This window comes from Pseudophryne corroboree, chromosome 3, assembly GCF_028390025.1.
Source record: "Pseudophryne corroboree isolate aPseCor3 chromosome 3, aPseCor3.hap2, whole genome shotgun sequence".
NCBI classification, from domain to species: Eukaryota; Metazoa; Chordata; class Amphibia; order Anura; family Myobatrachidae; genus Pseudophryne; species Pseudophryne corroboree.
The window spans coordinates 382,398,210-382,421,220 of NC_086446.1; the positions used below are offsets into that span (position 1 = coordinate 382,398,210).

Below are 23,011 nucleotides of genomic sequence, written 5' to 3' on the forward strand. Positions count from 1 at the left end.
ATATAGGTGATGATTGAAAAACTAGTATGCCAAATTTAGAAGCCATTCTTTGAATCCCGTAATCTCCAGACTCAAAACTAGTCAGTATAATAGCCCTTTTCCACTAGCTCATAAAACCTGGGTTTTTGCACGGGGGAAACAGCTCACTCTGAAAAAATCCCGGGTCAAGTGACCCGGGAATCCTACCCGGGACCCGTTTACAGCATGTTAGAACCCATTCTTACCTGACTGCAGTGTCCCGCGGGCGGACGGGAGGTTGGGGGGAACAGCACATGCTGTCAGCGCTGCTGTCTGTCCTGCTATGCAGACAGCAGCGCAGGCCAGGAAAGTGTGTGCCAGAGGCTGGGGGCAGCCCAGCAGCTTCCAGAGTGCTGGACTTACCCCCCATTGTGACGGTGGTCAACAATGAATTGGGGGCGTGGCCTAAAGGGACCGAGGCTATGTCCAGAGGGTCCCCGATCTGCCGGTTTTCCCGGCGCTTGGAGATGACATCATCTCCTAGTGCCGGCCAGAAGACACTGCACCCGGCGCCGTTGTGGAAAAGGGGTCCGTCTCGGGTCTGACCTGTCTTGGAACCGTGTTCCAAATCCCGGGTCAGACCCGAGACTTCTAGTGGAAAAGGGGTATTAGTTAGATGTGTCGCATCTTTGCAATTGGATTCTGACATCGTAGCTCTTTTTGGAATCTGGTTATCCAGATTTTGATACCGGCATACTGCACAGGAAGTTACAATATGTTGAAATCATTCTATTTTATGTATGGTCTTCACCAAGCCTGGATTTCAGGAATGACCATATAATCCCTTGCCTATGGTTACTGAACTTCAGGTGGCAGCATGTTGTTCTTTGTTTTATCATCTTGTCATTGGTTTTTATATCATTTGTGTTTTTGTGTAAGCCTATCAATTGTCATTTTAATCAAAGGCATAAAACATTTATCTTCTACACACATGCAAATTCAGAAAAGGGGTGTAAATTCTGTACCAGGACAAAAAAAAATCTATTTGTGTTGTGAAGGGAATAAAAAATACACAACCCAATTTAATGTTATGAGGGAAGCATGGCCCTGGTCAACTTCACTGGACATTAGACTTCACTGGTACATCATGCAAGAGCATACAATATCTAAAATGCAAAAAAAAAATTGCTGGTACCTGGTCAACTTTTGCATCTAATTCTAAATCAGCCCTATATTATATGGTATATGACAATGATTGGGGCCGTAGGGGGCCTGACCTTGAGTCGCAGGCGTCATGCTTGTAAGGGTTCTTAACCCTATTTTGGTATAGGATTATTAATGTATGAAATCGCTTTTCTTACCTCATCTGAGCCCGTCCTGTAGATAAGTAGATCAAAGGGAATGGCCGCCACCATATCTATAAGGAACCAGCCTTTGAAGTAATGGATGGCGATCTTGGCTGGGTGGCTAACTACTTCATCATTTGTGTTGACATAGGTGGTGCGAAAGTTGATGACAATGTCTACAATGAACATTATGTCCACTATCAGGTCCACAATGTCAAGAGGGTTGCAAGAGTAGCCACACTCCCAGCTTCTCTCCTCCTCTTGGTCGTTCAGCAGAAAGGCTGCAGAGTATGGGGTAAAGATGGCGGTGTAGATGACCAGCAGCAGGATTAACCAGTCCCACACTGCTTTGAAAGGGCTGTAATGGAGGATGGTCCATCGGTGAATCCGCGGTGCCTGCAGCTTGTACTCTGGCAACACGTCTGCCCCCAGGGAAAGGACCTGTGAGTATTGTGAGGACAGTTATTGTGTACAACTAATAAGTAGTATAACAAATCTCATGTATGAATAATATGGCCTGTGACTTAACATGTCCCATTCGATCAGGCCCTAAATGTGTTCATTCCAGTACACCATTCATTACCTATGCATTAGTGATTTAGTGATTATTTGCTGCAATTAAACATGCAATTTAATACTTATATGACGTAAAGTTTTAATATGAACGAACTGACAATTTATCCTTTATTATTTAAAATGTGGCCCTTATCCGTAATGGAATTAAGTATTTGCTATTTGTGATACAGAAAGTAATTGTTAAAATGACAGAGATCTGTCAGTAAGTTGAATAAACAATGCTGAGTTACATATTCACACTGCATTATGTCTTCAGTACAAAAGACAAGTTAATTGAGTAAACTATCATCGTTATTATGGAAAACACAATACACAGTGCAGAAGTTCCAAATGTAAATACTTACAAAATAATCTATAACAAAATGAAATACTTATAGCATAACACCACAGTAAAGGCATCAGTTTTTCCATTCACTTGTGCTTAACTAGATACTACAGTGAGTACTGGTTCTACAGCTTGCTGAATGGAAGCTTTAATGAGATTTCTTTAAAATGCACACTGATATGGACTAGTGAGATCAGTGACAGTATGGAGAATAAGCAAGTGTAGGCTTCTCCTTGTCTGACCAGGGACAGAGAGATGCTAATTCTTATAGACACTGTGCCTGAGTCTGCAAAGGGCATCGGAAAGGCGCATGGATACTAATTAATCCCAATCAATGTGGGTGCCAGCGGGGTGCATGTGTTCTGTCAGCCAAGCAGAAGATTCTTCCCACAACCCCCAGGGCCTGTGATTAACCCCTATTCACCCTTGAGTTAGAAAGAATTGAGCCACCATAGAAATTAGACACCTCTTCATTCCAGACAGGTCAGTTTGCCAGCGAAGTGAGAATATTATTATTTTATTCTTTATACTCTGACACTCATAATAACTACAAATCATAAGCTGTGATTAGACTATGTTTTAGTCCTCTACTAACTGATTCTAATTGGTTTGATAAGTATAATATAATCCTATAATGAATTTCTATTGTGTACTTACTTTTCCTGTGTTCATGACCCCGATCTAGCTACGGCACAGGATACTAAATGCGGTTTCAAGCTGTGTCAGACCCCTTTCTTACCGCATGCTGGGTCATCGCCTTCACACTGCAACCGTGTCTGGACTATCTGCCCTGCATGTCTCTTCCCTTAGACATGCCTTACAAAGCCAATCATCAGCCTTTTAGTGCGACCTGGGTGGCACCTTTCACACTGCAGCCAACCTGGGTCAGTCGCGGGAATAACCATGGTCAGAACCCAGATAGCGGACCCAGGACAAACAATCCAGGCCGAGCCTTTCACACTGAGATAGGACCTGGATCGTCCTGGCTATATCCCAGGTTAGAGGCTCAGTGTGAAAGGGGTATGAGAATGGGAATTAAAAGTATATATTCATGGTATTGGAGGATAAAGCTAAACATCTGAAAAATGCTATAATATTACAAATCCTAGATACGTATTTGCTTTACCATTCGTAAAAGATTTTTGGATGTATGATATAATTGATATTTTAATTTGGATTTAACAAAAAAAGCCTTTTGGGCTCCGAAAACCATTAATGACCACCCCATGTCTTATTATATGTTAGTGATTACTGTTACAAAGTTTCAAATTCCATTTTGTTTTATTATACTTATACATAGTGATACCACCCTACATGATTGATTTGCAAATTAATGAATTGGCCCAACATTATAGTACCAGCATGAATCACAAGCTAAAATAGGCAATATGGAGAAGGTAACTGTACCAAAGCTTGGATAGAGATAAAGTGTAGAGAGAGATAAAGTACCAACCAACAATCAGTTCCTGTAGTTTTTCAAACACTGCCTGTAAACCATACCTCCCAACTGTCCCGATTCCAGCGAGACAGTCCCACTATTCGGACACCATCCCACCCGCGGGCAGCAGTGTCCCACGGCAGTGGGGGCAGTTGGGGGATCCTTTGATCACCCGCTGCCCTGCATCTATAAAGTACACGGAGGTGAGCAGGGGGCCTCCCAGCTGTTCGAGGAGCGATGGACATGCCCTCACAATGACAAAACTGGGTCAGTGTCGTGAGGCCATGCCCCCTTAGCCAAAGCCATGCCCCCATCTGAGGCCACACCCCTTTCTGGGTCCCGCTTCTATATACTGAAAACTTGGGAGGTATTTGTAAACTGACAGTTACAATAGGAGCTGATTGATTGGTACTTTATCTTTCTCCACTTTATCTCTATCCAAGCTTTGATAAATATGCCCCTCAGTCTGTTAAAAAAATATACATTCGGGGTATCGGCATATCTATCAAGCCCATTTTTCATAAAATTATACTTTCACATAATTTTATGTTTCCCAGCTTTGTAGCAAATAGCAATAGCATACCTCCCAACATTTTGAAGCTGTGAGGAGGGACACTGATGTGCTCTGAAGAAATTAGGGGCCGTGGCCTCGCGGGAAGTGCTGCGATAACAGGCCATGCCCTCTGTCCCTCTCTCCAGGTGAATAGAAGCTGTGTGCATGGTTTTCTAACTGCCCCCCCCCCCCCACACACACACACAAACACACACACACACACACACACACACACACACACACACACACACACACCGGGACACTGCAACGCGTGAGTGGGACAACCAGACAGTCCCAGAAAAATGGGACTGTCCTGCCAAAATCGGGACAGTTGGTAGGTATGCAACAGCCAAATGCACAAGCTAACTAGCCCTGCAGACCACAGTCCTCATGCGAACAGTTTCAGAAACGATTGTGGATTCTTTTGAGGGCATGAAAGAATCCTCCAATGTGCCCAGAAATATTTTATAGTGTGTCATTGAATGCTCTGTCCCTGTAAAAATGATTAGTCTATAGCAGGGATATTGATGCGAAAAAAATGTTTATTCCTGCTGCAATATTGATTGAAAAATAAAGTGTGGCACTTGTGCTGCTTTTAATTCATAGGACCACTTTAGTGAACAGTTATCATATTAATATATTTGTACTGCTTTCCATTGATGAACCAAACTGGAAGTCTCTGGGAAAATAAGGGATAGGAAACACAGCTTTTTGTGAATTGAAAAATTTTTGTTGTTTTTTTTAATTGCAATTATATATTGTGTTTATGTTTATTATTTATTTGTTGACCACCACATTTTAATACAAGGTTACAGTCTTAACACACACATAAAAAATACAAACATGGAAACAACATCCAAACTTCACACAAATAGTACCCTGGTTGGAATGCAAACCTTGCACCTGATGCACTATGGGATAATATTTCTCACAAACTATAGGGCTATGACATGTCACCAAGGTGTTCTGTGACGATCATATAAAAGCACAAAGCCATAAACTTATTATCATATTTCGTCTCTAGGAACATTATTCTGATATGATTAAACTGGTTTACATCTGTGATTTGCATTTAATGTCTTTATCTTCTGTAATGGACTGGTTAGATCATCACACTTATAGACCACTTGGCTATGAGGGAGGAATGGGCTCGTAAACACACAAGGACAATTTCAGCTACCATATAACAGTTAGGATATAGGAGTCCATAGCTGATCCCTACTCTTATATGTGTACACTGATTTATTGCTTGTTATTCTTATATTGTTACTTGTCACAATTTGTTATACCGCTTCACTTGTCATTACATTATTTTCCAACATCCTACTTCATAATACAGATTATTAAAACACTGCTTCACTTATATTATTTACTGTTGTCAATTATCCTACTTACAAAGTAATACTATCATATTAGGATCCAACATAACATAGTGATTAGGCCTTAAAATCATTAATACTTTAGAATTTCCCAATGATTGCACACTGATCCATATTGTTTCACATGCCATTCTAGTATTATTATACCCCTTAATATGCTGTACAGTATAACCAAATGAATTACGAATTAAATTATTTTAGCATTTCATATTGCATGGATATATTAGTACAGTATTTGTATTACAATGTACCCTACATAAACTGCCTTTTGCAGTTACAAATACGGATATTGTCTTAACAAAGGTGCTTTACATATATATATATATATATATATATATATATATCACCCATTGTTTAATACCAACCGCAACATAATGCTATTCATGGCCTTTGTTTACACTGGCTGTACAGAGAGGGAGAGCTGTGACATATTTCTAATGCCATATAATATTCCTCTTGTACTCTTTTAAATATGATAACATGAATACATTCTTCATATGATAAGGCTGCAGGCAATGCTATTATATTTTATTTGTATGCATGCACACTAACGTGCATAACTAATGTACCAAAGTTACAAGCATTTGTTTTAATTGCTTTTTACCTTCATTGACAGGACGTTAGTAAAACAAGGAATGGACAGTGAAAGAGTCGTATGTTTATTCCAGAGCTGACAGTTGTGTATATTCTCCCTAAGCCTGTTCCTGGTTGGCTATATACATGCTGTACAGGAAGAACGCTATATTTGCAGAATACCTTACCATACACATAGTACAAAAGTTGTTAGATGACAAAGGAAACAAAATACAGAATAAGGACTAAGGAATATACGCCTAAACTGTGATGCAGAAGAGAGGGAAAGGAGCCAGGACTCTGACACAGACATGTATATTCAGTGCTACACATACAATTCACCGTCTGTGCTGTAAACATAAATCCGGAATATATTTCCATGTCATGCCACAAAGTGACATAAGGCAAATGACAAACTTTGGGAAATACATGGAGGATAAAGGTAGGGCATCACCTACCTCCCAACACAGACAGGTAGGTTGTTTAGTGTGTTCGCCAACAGATCAGAGCTGCAGTGAGCTGTCACTATAGAGGGATGCTTTTATGATCGTATGGTTTCCACAACACCCCTTCTAGCTCATCCCAGAACCCCTCCTACAAGCTCAATATAGCTCTGCTGTTATATTCACCGAGGGATAAGTGAAAGGGGGTGGGGGTTATAGTCTGGTTATGATAAAGCATTGACAGGAAACTTTCACTATATTAACTATTGAACAGATGAACACATAATAAACAGAAGCTGCCTCACACCCAGGGAGCTTAGCTCCTGTATTGAAGACAGGGGATTTGTGGAAAGAAAAACAGGGCAGATAACTTGAGCAGTGCACAAGGTGTTAAGAGTCTGTAGTATAAAAAGTGTAAGTCTGTAATGCTTTGAAAGTAAAATCACAAATCACACACACTATGTGCACTTACCGGCTTCAGATGTGTTTTCAGACTCATGCTTTGTGTACGCTCAGATACAGCCGCAGCCCTGTTTTATATGACATTGCTTCTCCAAATACACAATCCTACCTCACTAATTCTGCATCAGCAACACTCGGCCCTTTCTTCCGTCTGTTGAATTCACCAGTCTCTCTCTCACTCTCTAAGCCCCCTCTGCCACATGATTCTACATCCCAAATCTGCACTTTTTTTTACAAGGTATTTATCAAATGATTGCAACATAACTGATTTAGATGATACAGTTTCAAAAATACACTTAGCAATGATGTAGCTAACACGTGTCTCAGCATAGAACATTGAACAGACAGAGAAATTCTTTGATTTGTGATATGCAGTATATGGAAATGGCCTAGCTGTTGGAAAAGAATTCCCAAGTAAATGAGTAACTTAAAGGAACCAGCAGAAAGGAACATTGAGAGGTAACATAAGAAAGCAAAGGTTTAGACTCGAGGAACAGTAATAGAAACAATAGTGCTTCCTAGTGAATACTGTAAGAGAAATATAGATAACAAATTAAAGAATTTGAAAATGCATTAAAGTGATATGTTGCCATTTACAGGATTAAACACAACAAAGAATTGGGCCATCTTGAGTCACTGTTTTAATTATATGTTTGTATGTAAAGTGAAACCTGACAAACTCCAGAATCAGTTTGAAGAGGCTTTTTCAATCCCCATTAGATCAGCACAAGGAGTTCCCTTTGACGTTGGAGAGATGCCTGAAAGGCCATTAGGGACACCAATACCAATTCCTTACAGAGGCACTAATACTTGCAGCGTTATTTTACACCAGTGAGTCTGTACCATTGTTTAATCACTAAATTTATTATCTTAAGGTTTCATCATAATTATATAGTGTTGCCATGAAATTATTGTTGTTATTATTATTAATAATAGCATTAACGTTTATTTACATAGCACCAGCATATTCAGTAGTGCTTTACAATTGGGGCAAACAGTTATAAAACAAGACTGAGTATGTACATAGAGACAAAGCTGTTAGAGGACCCTGCTCACAAGCTTCACATCTAGAGGGAAATACAGGAGGTTAAGTAATTTAATGCATTTGGGAAATAAGTGCTTATTGGGGCTATATGATTCAATCATGGTTAATCTGGTACAATATTGTAGACAGTTTAAGAAAGTGACTCAAATGTAAAAAATATGTCTGAAGGGGTTGGTGCTGCGAGACCGGCGGTCAGGATCCCGGAGGTCAGCATACCGACCCCGGGATCCCAACCGCAGAATGCCGAAGGGGAGGTGAGCGCAACAGAGCCCCTTGCGGGCTCGCTTCGCTCACCACGCAGTGAGCTAGGTGGCTTGCTGCACTCACCACAGGTTCTATTCCAGGGATGGGGAACCTTCGGCCCGCGGGCCATATAAGGCCCACAAAGCCACTTGTTCCAGCCCGCTGCTAAGTGTGTGTGTGTCAGGGGAGTAGAGCACAGCGTGCGCCTCTCCTGCCCCTTTGTGCTCAGTCCGGCGGCGGCAGTGAGGAGAGCACAGCTATGTCCGGCGGCAGCAGCATGTAGGATCTCAAACCAGCCACCGATTCGTGAGCCAATCAGAGCTTGTGGACAAGCAGCCAATCAGGAGCTAACCCTGCCGGTCTGCAAGCTTTGACTGGCTTACGAACCAGCGGCTGGTTTGAGGTTCTACACGCCGCTGCCCGACATAGCTGCGCTCTCCTCCCTGCCTGGCCCCTGACAGATGAGACACTCTGCCACCGGACTGAGCACAAAGGGGCAGGAGAGGCACACGCTGCGCTCTCCTTCCCTGACACACACAGCAGCAGCGGTGAGCAGCACAGTGGGGTGGGAGGCATGTGTGGTGTTATATGTACCTAGCACTGTGGGGCAATGTGTATCTGGCACTGTGGGGCTATGTGTATCTGGCACTGTGGGGCTATGTGTATCTGGCACTGTGGGGCTATGTGTATCTGGCACTGTGGGGTAATGTGTATCTGGCACTGTGGGGTAATGTGTATCTGGCACTGTGGGGTAATGTGTATCTGGCACTGTGGGGCAATGTGTATCTGGCACTGTGGGGCAATGTGTATCTGGCACTGTGGTGGCATATGTGTATCTGGCACTGCACTACTGGAGCCATATGTGTATCTGGCACTGCACTATTGGGGCATATGTGTATCACATCCCATTTTAATTGGCCACGCCCTGTGTGGCATGTGGCCACACCTATTTTATGGGGGCATATCTACTGGGGGCATAACTACTGGGGGCGTATCTACTGGGGCATAACTACTGGGGGCATAACTACTGGGGGGCAGGCTAATTTTTAAGTTGATAATTTTTATATGGCCCCCGAAGCATTTATAAATATCCAAATGGCCCTTGGTAGAAAAAAGGTTCCCCACCCCTGTTATATTCCCACTCTAAGGGTGTCGTGGACAACCACGAGTAGGAATAGTTCCTGTTAGTCGGCATGCCAACTGTCGGGCGTTTGATCGCTCGGGATCCCGGCATCGGCATGGTGATCCTGAGCAGTGGTCACATAACCGCATCCCATCTGAAGAGGTGAGATTTAAGAGAGAGCTTGAAGACAAGTGGAAAGTCTTGTCGTGTGAGGGAGGGTGTCACAGCGCGCTGGATCCCGACACTTACTTACTGGGTGCACTTACTTACTGGGTCCAGTAGCGCTGGTCTCCAGGTACTCCTACGAGGCAGCGGGTGGGTGGTTCCCGAGTCCCGCTTCTGTGATTCAGTCGGCCAGCCGTTGCTTCACAATATGGGAAGTAACATTTGGTGCCAAATTCAAGTCTGCATCTATAAAAGGAAGTTCCTGTGCCAGAGTTTAAGCTCCCAAACCTTTTCCAGCATCTGCCTTGTTCATCATGTTTCCTTGTGAATACCTAGTTTAACGTTATTGTTCCCTGCGCAGTTTTGTTCTCCAGCTTTCTGTACTCTGTTACAGTGCCTGTTCTGATTCTGTCATTACTCTCTGTGTTCCATCCGAGTTCCAGACGACTGGCTTACCACTTCCACATATGCACGCCATTCTGTGTACTACTGTGTCTGCTCCAGTGCTACCAGCTCCTGTACATGGGAACCTAGACTGAGGGCCGTGACCTGCGTGTCGGGCGCAGTGAAGTCCAAGCCATCTTCAATGATCCGTGGCATAAGTCACCAACACGTTTAGACTCTGAGCTTCAGTTCTGGGTCTCTGCCAATCCCACCGGTCAGGCTTTTGTGACAGATGGTATTCCACAGAGTAGAGGCAGCCTGGAAAACGGCATGTAATTGGGAACAGGAGCCCGTCATTTATTTATTACCAGTTATTTATAAAGGGGGGCATTCCGAGTTGTTCGCTCGTTGCCGATTTTCGCAACGGAGCGATTAAGGCGAAAATGCGAAAAATGCGCATGCAAGTATTTTAGCTAAAAACTTAGTAGATTTACTCACGTCCGAACGAAGAATTTCCATCGTTGAAGTGATCGGAGTGTGATTGACAGGAAGTGTGTGTTTCTGGGCGGAAACTGGCCGTTTTCTGGGAGTGTGCGGAAAAACGCAGGCGTGCCACGATAAAACGCGGGAGTGTCTGGAGAAACGGGGGAGTGGCTGGCCGAACGCAGGGCGTGTTTGTGACGTCAAACCAGGAACAAAACGGCCTGAGCTGATCGCAATCTGTGAGTAGGTCTGGAGCTACTTAGAAACTGCTAAGAATTTTCTATTCGCAATTCTGCTAATCTTTCGTTCGCTACTCTGCTATGCTAAGATACACTCCCAGAAGGCGGCGGCCTAGTGTGTGCAATGCTGATAAAATTTGCTAGCGAGCGAACAACTCGGAATGACCCCCATAGTGCACACATATTCCGTAGCACTTTACAGAGAGAATATTTGGCCATTCACATCAGTCCCTGCCCCAGTGGAGCTTACAATCTATGGTGGTCATTCTGAGTTGATCGCACGTAGCAACTTTTTGCTGCTCGTGCGATCAACTTGACGCCGCCTATGGGGTAGTGTATTTTAGCATAGCAGGGCTGCGATCGTTGTGCAGCCCTGCTATGCTAAAAAAGTTTACTGCAAAACAAGACCAGGGCCAGGCCTACTTACCCTGTGCGACGGATCCAGCAACGAAGGTCCCGGGATTGATGTCAGACATCCGCCCTCCAAACGCCTGGACACGCCTACGTTCGGATCTCCACGCCCGGAAAACGGTGATTAGACACCCTGGAACGCCTCCTCCCTGTCAATCTTCTTGCAATCGTGCTAGCGATCACTTTCTTCTTTGTTCTGGCCGCTTGTCGCCGGGCAATGATGCGTGTGCGCAATGTGGCCGCCACGCATGCGCTGTTCCGACCGCAGCGAAGAACCACTGCGTGCGAACAGGTCAGAATGACCCCCTATACTCCCTACCACATGTACACACCCACACATTCACACTAGGGTTAATTTTTGTTGGGAGCCAATTAACCTACCAGTATATTTTTGGATTGTGGGAGGAAACCGGAGAACCCGGAGGAGACCCACGCAAGTATGGGGAGAATATACAAACTCCACACAGTTAGGGCTATGGTGGGAATTGATCCCATGATCTCAGTGATGTGAGGCAGTAATACTAACCATTACACCATCCGTACTGAGGGTGCATGAGAGGTGCAAATCATGGTCGGAGTGGATGGGTCAATCTGGGAGATATTTTTAGAAAATGAAATTTGTTAATGGCTCTTGTATAGTTTAGATTTGTTTTGACAAAGTACAGACAACCATTGTAGGGATAGACACAAGGGAGCACCAGTAGAAGAATGTTTTGGAAAGCAAATTAGTTGATACTGCATTCAGAATACTTTGTAAGGAAAGTTTGTTTAGGGGAAGATCAGTAAAGAAAGAGTTGCAATCATCAATGCAGGTGATGCTTGTATTAAAGTTTTTGCATGAGACATGCATATTCTAGAAATGGGCCTTCAATGTTAGTACCAGGATTTATTTTAGATAGATACTGGATGTGGGGAGCAGCAAAGGTCAGTTCTGAGTTAAGGATGAGACAGCGAGATGGAGAGGAAGGGTTTATTTTTGTATTGTCCACTGATAGAGATATTAGGTGACACGCCACTGAGATTTTGTAGATTTGGATTAGGACCCTTTGGGTTAACTTTAACAGCAGAAGACTGAACAAATCTTACAGCCTTGATAATGCTTGTATTCCTGAATTTAGATTGCTATAATGAATAAAATAAGATTTTACTTACCGATAAATCTATTTCTCGTAGTCCGTAGTGGATGCTGGGGACTCCGTCAGGACCATGGGGATTAGCGGCTCCGCAGGAGACAGGGCACAAAACTAAAGCTTTAGGATCAGGTGGTGTGTACTGGCTCCTCCCCCCATGACCCTCCTCCAAGCCTCAGTTAGGATACTGTGCCCGGACGAGCGTACACAATAAGGAAGGATATTGAATCCCGGGTAAGACTCATACCAGCCACACCAATCACACCGTATAACTTGTGATCTAAACCCAGTTAACAGTATGACAAACGTAGGAGCCTCTGAACAGACGGCTCACAACAATAACAACCCGATTTTTTTGTAACAATAACTATGTACAAGTATTGCAGACAATCCACACTTGGGATGGGCGCCCAGCATCCACTACGGACTACGAGAAATAGATTTATCGGTAAGTAAAATCTTATTTTCTCTGACGTCCTAAGTGGATGCTGGGGACTCCGTCAGGACCATGGGGATTATACCAAAGCTCCCAAACGGGCGGGAGAGTGCGGATGACTCTGCAGCACCGAGTGAGAGAACTCCAGGTCCTCCTCAGCCAGGGTGTGCCCCTGACCAAGTAGCAGCTCGGCAAAGTTGTAAAGCCGAGACCCCTCGGGCAGTCGCCCAAGATGAGCCCACCTTCCTTGTGGAATGGGCATTTATATATTTTGGCTGTGGCAGTCCTGCCACAGAATGTGCAAGCTGAATTGTACTACACATTCAACTAGCAATCGTCTGCTTAGAAGCAAGAGCACCCAGTTTTTTGGGTGCATACAGGATAACAGCAAGTCAGTTTTCCTGACTCCAGCCGTCCTGGAAATCTATATTTTCAGGGCCCTGACAACATCTAGCAACTTGGAGTCCTCCAAGTCTCTAGTAGCCGCAGGTACCACAATAAGCTGGTTCAGATGAAACGCTGACACCACCTTAGGGAGAAACTGGGGACGAGTCCGCAGCTCTGCCCTGTCCGAATGGACAATCAGATATGGGCTTTTGTGAGACAAAGCCGCCAATTCTGACACTCGCCTGGCCGAGGCCAGGGCCAACATCATGGTCACTTTCCATGTGAGATATTTCAAATCCACAGATTTGAGCGGTTTAAACCAACGTGATTTTAGGAATCCCAGGACTACGTTGAGATCCCACAGTGCCACTGGAGGCACAAAAGGGGGTTGTATATGCAGTACTCCCTTGTCAAATTTCTGGACTTCAGGAACTGAAGCCAATTCTTTCTGGAAGAAAATCGACAGGGCCGAAATTTGAACCTTAATGGACCCCAATTTGAGGCCCATAGACACTCCTGTTTGCAGGAAATGCAGGAATCGACCGAGTTGAAATTTCTTCGTGGGGCCTTCCTGGCCTCACACCACGCAACATATTTTCGCCACATGTGGTGATAATGTTGTGCGGTCACCTCCTTCCTGGCTTTGACCAGGGTAGGAATGACCTCTTCCGGAATGCCTTTTTTCCCTTAGGATCCGGCGTTCAACCGCCATGCCGTCAAACGCAGCCGCGGTAAGTCTTGGAACAGACATGGTACTTGCTGAAGCAAGTCCCTTCTTATCGGCAGAGGCCCTGAGTCCTCCGTGAGCATCTCATGAAGTTCCGGGTACCAAGTCCTTCTTGACCCATCCGGAGCCACGAGTATAGTTCTTACTCCTCTACGTCTTATAATTCTCAGTACCTTTGGTATGAGAAGCAGAGGAGGGAACACATACACCGACTGGTACACCCATGGTGTTACCAGAACGTCCACAGCTATTTCCTGAGGGTCTCTTGACCTGGCGCAATACCTGTCCAGTTTTTTGTTCAGGCGGGACGCCATCATGTCCACCTTTGGTCTTTCCCAACGGTGCACAATCATGTGGAAACAACTTCTCGATGAAGTCCCCACTCTCCCGGGTGGAGGTCGTGCTGAGGAAGTCTGCTTCCCAGTTGTCCACTCCCGGAATGAAAACTGCTGACAGTGCTATCACATGATTTTCCGCCCAGCGAAGAATCCTTGCAGTTTCTGCCATTGTCCTCCTGCTTCTTGTGCCGCCCTGTCTGTTTACGTGGGCGACTGCCGTGATGTTGTCCCACTGGATCAATACCGGCTGACCTTGAAGCAGAGGTCTTGCTAAGCTTAGAGCATTGTAAATTGCTCTTAGCTCCAGTATATTTATGCGGAGAGAAGTCCCCAGACTTGATCACACTCCCTGGAAATTTTTTCCCTGTGTGACTGCTCCCCAGCCTTTCAAGCTGGAATCCGTGGTCACCAGGACCCAGTCCTGAATGCATAACTGTGGCACTTTAGTAGATGAGCACTCTGCAGCCACCACAGAAGAGACACCCTTGTCCTTGGAGACAGGGTTATCCGCTGATGCATCTGAAGATGCGATCCGGACCATTTGTCCAGCAGATCCCACTGAAAGGTTCTTGCGTGAAATCTGCCGAATGGAATCGCTTCGTAAGAAGCCACCATTTTTCCCAGGACCCTTGTGCAATGATGCACTGACACTTTTCCTGGTTTTTGGAGGTTCCTGACTAGCTCGGATAACTCCCTGGCTTTCTCCTCCGGGAGAAACACCTTTTTCTGGACTGTGTCCAGAATCATCCCTAGGGACAGCAGACGTGTCGTCGGAGACAGCTGCGATTTTGGAATATTTAGAATCCACCCGTGCTGTCGTAGAACTACTTGAGATAGTGCTACTCAGATCTCCAACTGTTCTCTGGACCTTGCCCTTATCAGGAGATCGTCCAAGTAAGGGATAATTAAGACGCCTTTTCTTTGAAGAAGAATCATCATTTCGGCCATTACCTTGGTAAAGACCCGGGGTGCCGTGGACAATCCAAACGGCAGCGTCTGAAACTGATAGTGACAGTTTTGTACCACGAACCTGAGGTACCCTTTGTGAGAAGGGCAAATTTGGACATGGAGGTAAGCATCCTTGATGTCCAGGGACACCATATAGTCCCCTTCTTCCTGGTTCGCTATCACTGCTCTGAGTGACTCCATTTAGAATAGGTCTCACCGAGCCGTCTGGCTTCAGTACCACAATATAGTGTGGAATAATACCCCTTTACTTGTTGTAGGAGGGGTACTTTGATTATCACCTGCTGGGAATATAGCTTGTGAATTGTTTCCAATACTGCCTCCCTGTCGGAGGTAGACGTTGGTAAAGCAAACTTCAGGAACCTGCGAGGGGGAGACGTCTCGAATTTCCAATCTGTACCCCTGGGATACTACTTGTAGGATCCAGGGGTCCACTTGCGAGTGAGCCCACTGCGTGCTGAAACTCTTGAGACGACCCCCCACCGCACCTGTTTGTACGGCCCCAGCGTCATGCTGAGGACTTGGCAGAAGCGGTGGAAGGCTTCTGTTCCTGGGAATGGGCTGCCTGCTGCAGTCTTCTTCCCTTACCTCTATCCCTGGGCAGATATTATGGGGACGAAAGGACTGAGGCTGAAAAGACTATGTCTTTTTCTGCTGAGATGTGACTTGGGGTAAAAAAGGTGGATTTTCTAGCTGTTGCCGTGGCCACCAGGTCCGATGGACCGACCCCAAATAACTCCTCCCCTTTATACGGCAATACTTCCATGTGCCGTTTGGAATCTGCATCACCTGACCACTGTCGTGTCCATAAACATCGTCTGGCAGATATGGACATCGCACTTACTCTTGATGCCAGAGTTTCGCATATATAGAAATGCATCTTTTAAATGCTCTATAGTCAATAAAATACTGTCCCTGTCAAGGGTATCAATATTTCCAGTCAGGGAATCCGACCAAGCCACCCCAGCGCTGCCCATCCAGGCTGAGGCGATCGCTGGTCGCAGTATAACACCAGTATGTGTGTATATACTTTTTAGGATATTTTCCAACCTCCTATCAGTTGGCTCCTTGAGGGCGTCCGTATCTGGAGACGGTAACGCCACTTGTTTTTATAAGCGTGTGAGCGCCTTATCCACCCTAAGGTGTGTTTCCCAACGCGCCATAACTTCTGGCGGGAAAGGGTATACCGCCAATAATTTTCTATCGGGGGAAACCCACGCATCATCACACACTTCATTTAATTTATCTGATTCAGGAAAAACCACATGTAGTTTTTTCACACTCCACATAATACCCTTTTTTGTGGTACTTGTAGTATCAGAAATATGTAACATCTCCTTCATTGCCCTTAACAAGTAACGTGTGGCCCTAAAGGAAAATACGTTTGTTTCTTCACCGTCGACACTGGAGTCAGTGTCCGTGTCTGTGTCTGTGTCGACCGACTGAGGTAAAAGGACGTTTTAACGCCCCTGACGGTGTTTGAGACGCCTGGACAGGTACTAATTGGTTTGCCGGCCGTCTCATGTCATCAACCGACCTTGCAGCGTGTTGACATTATCACGTAATTCCTTAAATAAGCCATCCATTCCGGTGTCGACTCCCTAGAGAGTGACATCACCATTACAGGCAATTGCTCCGCCTCCTCAGCAACATCGTCCTCATACATGTCGACACACAAGTACCGACACACAGCACACACACAGGGAATGCTCTGATAGAGGACAGGACCCCACTAGCCCTTTGGGGAGACAGAGGGAGAGTTTGCCAGCACACACCAAAAACGCTATATTATACAGGGACAACCTTTATATAAGTGTTTTTCCCTTATAGCATTTTAATATATATATACATATCGCCAAATAAGTGCCCCCCCTCTCTGTTTTAACCCTGTTTCTGTAGTGCAGTGCAGGGGAGAGCCTGGGAGCCTTCCCACCAGCCTTTCTGTGAGGGAAAATGGCGCTGTGTGCTGAGGAGAATAGGCCCCGCCCCCTTTTCGGCGGGCTTCTTCTCCCGTTTTTCTGAGACCTGGCAGGGGTTAAATACATCCATATAGCCTCCAGGGGCTATATGTGATGTATTTTTAGCCAGAATAAGGTATTATACATTGCTGCCCAGGGCGCCCCCAGCAACGCCCTGCACCCTCCGTGACCGTTGGTGTGAAGTGTGTGACAACAATGGCGCACAGCTGCAGTGCTGTGCGCTACCTTCATGAAGACTGAAAAGCCTTCTGCCGCCGGTTTCTGGACCTTCAATCTTCAGCATCTGCAAGGGGGGTCGGCGGCGCGGCTCCGGGACGAACCCCAGGGTGAGACCTGTGTTCCGACTCCCTCTGGAGCTAATGGTGTCCAGTAGCCTAAGAAGCCAATCCATCCTGCACGCAGGTGAGTTGAACTTCTCTCCCCTAAGTCCCTCGATGCAGTGAGCCTGTTGCCAGCAGGACTCACTGAAAATAAGAAACCTAAAAACTTTTTCTAAGCAGCTCCTTAAGAGAGCCACCTAGATTGCACCCTGCTCGGACGGGCACAAAAACCTAACTGAGGCTTGGAGGAGGGTCATGGGGGGAGGAGCCAGTACACACCACCTGATCCTAAAGCTTTAGTTTTGTGCCCTGTCTCCTGCGGAGCCGCTAATCCCCATGGTCCTGACGGAGTCCCCAGCATCCACTTAGGACGTCAGAGAAACATAGATATCTGGATATCCTGAGTAGGAACAAAGCACTGGTAAAGTCTATAGAGAACAGTTACTGGGAAAATACTGAATAGAGTGCCAGAAGCACAAACGTTTCTTGATAGTACTGTACTCAAAACTGCAATATGCAGAGATAAGCAGTAGATGATCACAGTGAAGTGCTTATAGTACCAGTGACAACCTGCAAGAGATGTAGATACTGGAGTGCTGCACAGTAGTGACAGTACAGAGTTACATAAGGATGCATGCACCAGTGTGTAGTGGAACACCTGCTTGCATGGATGCAAAGTGCAAAACAGCCCATGAGTTAGATGCTTGAGATGAATGTGGACTTATGGATGCAGGGTGCACTTATACTGTATATACAGGTTGCCGGATATAAAATATGCACTTTGAAAAAATAGGATTGTAATTACCTACCGGTAAATCCTTATCTCGTAGTCCGTAGAGGATGCTAGGGTCCATATTAGTACCATGAGGTATAGACGGGTCCACCAGGAGTCATTGGCACTTTAAGAGTTTAACAGTGTGGGCTGGCTCCTCCCTCTATGCCCCTCCTACCAGATTCAGTCTAGAAACTGTGCCCGAGGAGACTACATACTTCGAGAGAAGGAAATACACAGATAGTGGCGAGATTCATACCAGCTCGCACAACAAGGCAAATCCGGCCAACATGCCGGAAAGCTCAGCAACAGCTGAAACAGTACTGAAACAGTAAAGAACACAGAACTTACCTAGGAACAAGGCAGTACTGAACCAAACAACCACTGCAGAATTAAGAATCGCTGGGCGGGCGCCCAGCATCCTCTATGGACTACGAGAAAAGGATTTACCGGTAGGTAATTAAAATCCTATTTTCTGTTACGTCCTAGAGGATGCTGGGGTCCACATTAGTATCATGGGGATGTACCAAAGCTCCCAGAATGGGAGGGAGAGCGCGCAGGCTACTGCAGAACTGCTTGACCAAACTTGAGGTCATCAGAGGATCAGAGGCCAAAGTATCGAACTTGTAAAACTTAGCAAACGTGTTCGATCCAGACCAAGTAGCTGCTCGGCAAAGCTGTACAGCTGAGACACCCCGGGCAGCTGCCCAGGGAGAACACACCTTACAAGTAGAGTGGGCCTTAACAGATTTTGGACACGGCAATCCTGCCGTAGAATATGCATGCTGGATGGTGAAGCTGATCCAGCGGGAAATCGACTGCTAAGAAGTAGGACACCCAATTTTCTTGGGATCATAGAGGACAAACAGAGTCAGATTTTCTGTGATGTGCTGTCCTCCTCACATAAATCTTCAAAGCCCTCACAACATCCAAGGCCTTTGAAGCAATTGAGGAGTCAGCAGCCACTGGCACCACAATAGGTTGGTTGATATGAAAAGCCGACACAACCTTAGGTAGGAACTGTTGATGAGTCCTAAGTTCCGCCCTATTCTCATGGAAGACCAGATAGGGACTTTTACAGGACAAAGCCCCCAATTCCGACACACGTCGAGCCGAAGCCACGGCCAACAAAGTTACCGCCTTCCACGTGAGAAACTTGATTTCAGCCTCCTGTAGAGGCTCAAACCAATCCGATTGCAGGAAATGTAACACCACATCAAGATCCCAGGGTCCCGTTGGCGCCACAAAGGGAGGCTGGATGTGCAGAACCCCTTTCAAAAAGGTCTGAACCTCAGGGAGGACAGCAAATTGTTTCTGGAAGAAAATGGACAAATCTGAAATCTGGACCTTGACGGAGCCCAATCTCAAGCCCATAGCCACACCTGCTTGCAGGAAAAGGAGAAAACGTCCAAGTTGAAACTCCACCGCAGTAAATTTCTTGGATTCACACCAAGACACATATCTTTTCCAAATTCGATGGTAATGTTTAGACGTTACCCCCTTCCTGGCCTGTATCAGGGTAGGAATAACCTCTCTCGGAATACCCTTCCGAACTAAGATCTGGTGCTCAATCGCCATGCTGTCAAACGTAGCCGTGGTACGAAATGCCAGAGTCTTGCTCCCACCTGACCTTCCTCCAGGCTTTGCGGTCCACCATCATGCTGAGGACTTTGAGGTACCAGAAGCAGGCTTCTGGTCCTGGGAACCTGCGGGAGCAGGCTTTTTGGAATTGGCACGACCACCTCTAAAGAAGGTGTGAGAGGGCTTGTTCTTTCTAGGCCTAGTGGGCCGAAAGGACTGTTATGTGTTGGGAGTAAAAGGCTTCTTCGTAGCCGGTGGAGCTGAGGGGAGAAAAGGAGACTTACCCGCGGTAGCCATGGCAATCCACGCATCCAACGCCTTCCCAAACAGAGACTGACCTGTAGAGGGTAGGCTTTCCACACTTTTCCTGGATTCCTCGTCCGCAGACCATTGTCGCAGCCAGAGACCCCTGCGAGCCGAGACGGACAAGGAGGAGATCCCCGCAGCCATGGAACCCAGATCCTTCATGGATTCTACCAGGAACCCTGAATAATCCTGTATGTTACGTAAAAATAAATCAACGTCACCTTTATCTATCGTAGTCAAGTCCTCCTGCAGAGTGATTGACCACTTTGCTATAGCTTTTGAAATCCATGCACAGGCAATAGTAGGCCGCAGTCCTGAAGCCGTGTATATGGATTAGAGCGTAGCATCCACTTTGCGATCTGCCGGGTCTTTCAACGCAGTAGATCCCGGGACTGGCAAGACCACGTGTTTTGACAGCCTAGAGACAGAGGCGTCCCAGGCTTTTTCAAATATAGCATTTAATTCCTTAGATGCCGGGAAGGTGAGAGGGGCTTTCTTACTGTCTGTGAAAAAGGCCTCCTCAACCTGCTCAGGCGGTGTGTCAGAAATATGTAACACATCCCGCATGGCCTCAATCATCAACTGCACCCCCTTAGCAAGTGATGCCACCCCCCTCGACACATCCCCATCACCATCTGCTGTGTCAGAATCGGTATCCGTGTCATCCTGCATAATTTGGGCAAGAGCACGTTTGTGAGAATGTACCGCAGGGGGCCCTGAGGGAGCAGTATCGGACCATACTGCCATAGAGGACTGCAATACCTGAGTTGCATGCTCAGTCCTGGCAACCCTTTCAGAAATCTGAGAAATAGCCCCACTAAGAGAGGCTAACCACTCCGGTTCTCTAGCTGGGATCTGCGCTACAACAATGCAATCCTGATTACATGGGATGGGATCTTCCTGAGAAGATAAATCCTCTGCAGCATATGAGACAGAGGTGGTCATATCAACCCAATCGCTCGCTGCACTTTCTCGCAGTGCAGCGATCGGGTCAGAACGGCGCATGCCATCTGTCGTTGCCTAGCGATCGCCTCTGAGGCAGAGGCGGTCGCTGGGCGGGAGGGGGCTGGGCCGCGGTGTTAAGCCGCCGTTTAGGGGATGCGGTCTGGCGAATGCAGACGTGGCCGGACCGTTGGGGGGGTGGGCCGCGGCGGCTGCATGATGTCATACGCAGCCGCTGCGGGCCGGGGAGCGGCGAGTAGCTTCCGGCCAGCACGCTAAAGCTGCGCTGTTCGGGAGCTACTCTTGAAGTGCAAAGGCATCGCTGCTGTGCGATGCCTTTGCACTTCTGCGGCGGGGGGGGGCGGCACTGACATGCGGGGCGGACTAGCTCAGTGTGAATGATTGTAGCTGTGCTAAATTTAGCAGAGATTGGAGCCAACCCACGCACAGCGCTATATAGGTATAGGGAGACCCTTAACCAGCGCTGACTGTGTCCCTTAATAGGTGACACGGTCTTTACACAGCCTCCCCTCCCTTCTACAATCCCCTGGTACCGTACAGATAGCTGGAGGTGCTCTGGAGGGACTGCTCTTCCACTGGCAGTGTGTCTGCAGGCAGGAAAATGGTGCTGAACGCTGGTGGGTCTGCTCTGATGAGAAGCTCCGCCCCCTTAATGGCGCTGTCTTCCCGCTCTTCCAAGATTATACTGGCCTGAGGATTTTGTGCTGGCTGAGATCCGCGGACCCTGACATGCTTTCTCGTCAGTGTAGGGTTAAGGCTCATGGCGCCCCTCACAGCGCCGCACTAAATACCGCTAAGCCCCCGAAGCACAGTTAGTACTGCGCTCCTACCCTGTAGCCGCCATCTTCACATCGGCTCCCTGCTTGTTAGGGAGCCGATGACTCACTCGCCACACTTCAGCTCTGTAAGGGGGTGGCGGCATGCTGCTGGGGTGAGCGTTCCCCTGTGGCGGGGAGCGATCTATCCCCTCTGGAGCTCAGTGTCCAGTCAGCAGAGACATTGGCTCGGACACCGCAGGGCGGACACTGCTCCCCCCCTCAGTCCCTCAATGCAGGGAGGCTGTTTCCAGCAGCCTCCCTGTAAAAAAACAAACTCTAAAATAAACTTTTCTAAAGAAGCTCTGTAGAGCTCCCCTAGCTGTGACCGGCTCCTCCAGGCACATTTTCTAGACTGAATCTGGTAGGTGGGGCATAGAGGGAGGAGCCAGCCCACACTGTTAAACTCTTAAAGTGCCAATGGCTCCTGGTGGAAACGTCTATACCCCATGGTAGTAATATGGACTCCAGCATCCTCTAGGACGTAAGTCAGATACAGATGTACTTTGTAAATGCTGGAAACTGGACAGCAGCTGAGTGCACTTGAATGGAAATAACAGAAGCAGGATGCACTCACAGTAGTAGCCACAGGTAACAGCAGCTGAATTTCACTTGGTAATTACAAGGAACAGAAACCAAAGCAATGCAGGTGACTGAAACAGGTGCAGGTTCTATTCTACCTCTATGGGTGTCATGGACACCCACAGAGGGAGAAGCCTACCTTGCCGGTATATCGGCGGCGGTATGGTGCACCCGTCGGGATCCCGGCATCTGTATTGTGACCGCCAGGATTCCAACTGTCGGTATGCTAACTGCATACCTGCTAACGCAGCTATGTCTATATACCCTGTACTTGTCCTATATTGTCTTGAATTGTAAGTCACTTTTTTCTTGTTTTGCTTACTTATTTATGTACTCTGTAATTGTGCGCTGCGGATCCCATACGGCGCCATATACAGTTGTGCTCATAAGTGTACATACCCTAACAGAATTTGTGATTTTCTGGCCATTTGTCAGAGAATATGAATGATAACTCACAAACTTTTCTTTCACTCATGGTTAGTGGTTGGATGAACCCATTTATTGCCAAACAACTGTGTTTACTCTTTTTAAATCATAATGACAACAGAAACTACCCAAATGAC

The 23,011-nt window shown here is 46.5% G+C and overlaps 1 protein-coding gene across 1 annotated transcript in view; it reads right to left on the bottom strand.

The window, feature by feature from the left end:
* Positions 1-23,011, bottom strand: part of KCNH6 (potassium voltage-gated channel subfamily H member 6) — a 164,332-nt gene that overhangs the window by 78,780 nt on the left and 62,541 nt on the right. The window contains exon 3 of the mRNA XM_063960004.1: positions 1,320-1,745. Within this exon, the coding sequence (XP_063816074.1) occupies positions 1,320-1,745 (426 nt within the window). The remainder of the gene's footprint in view (positions 1-1,319; positions 1,746-23,011) is intronic.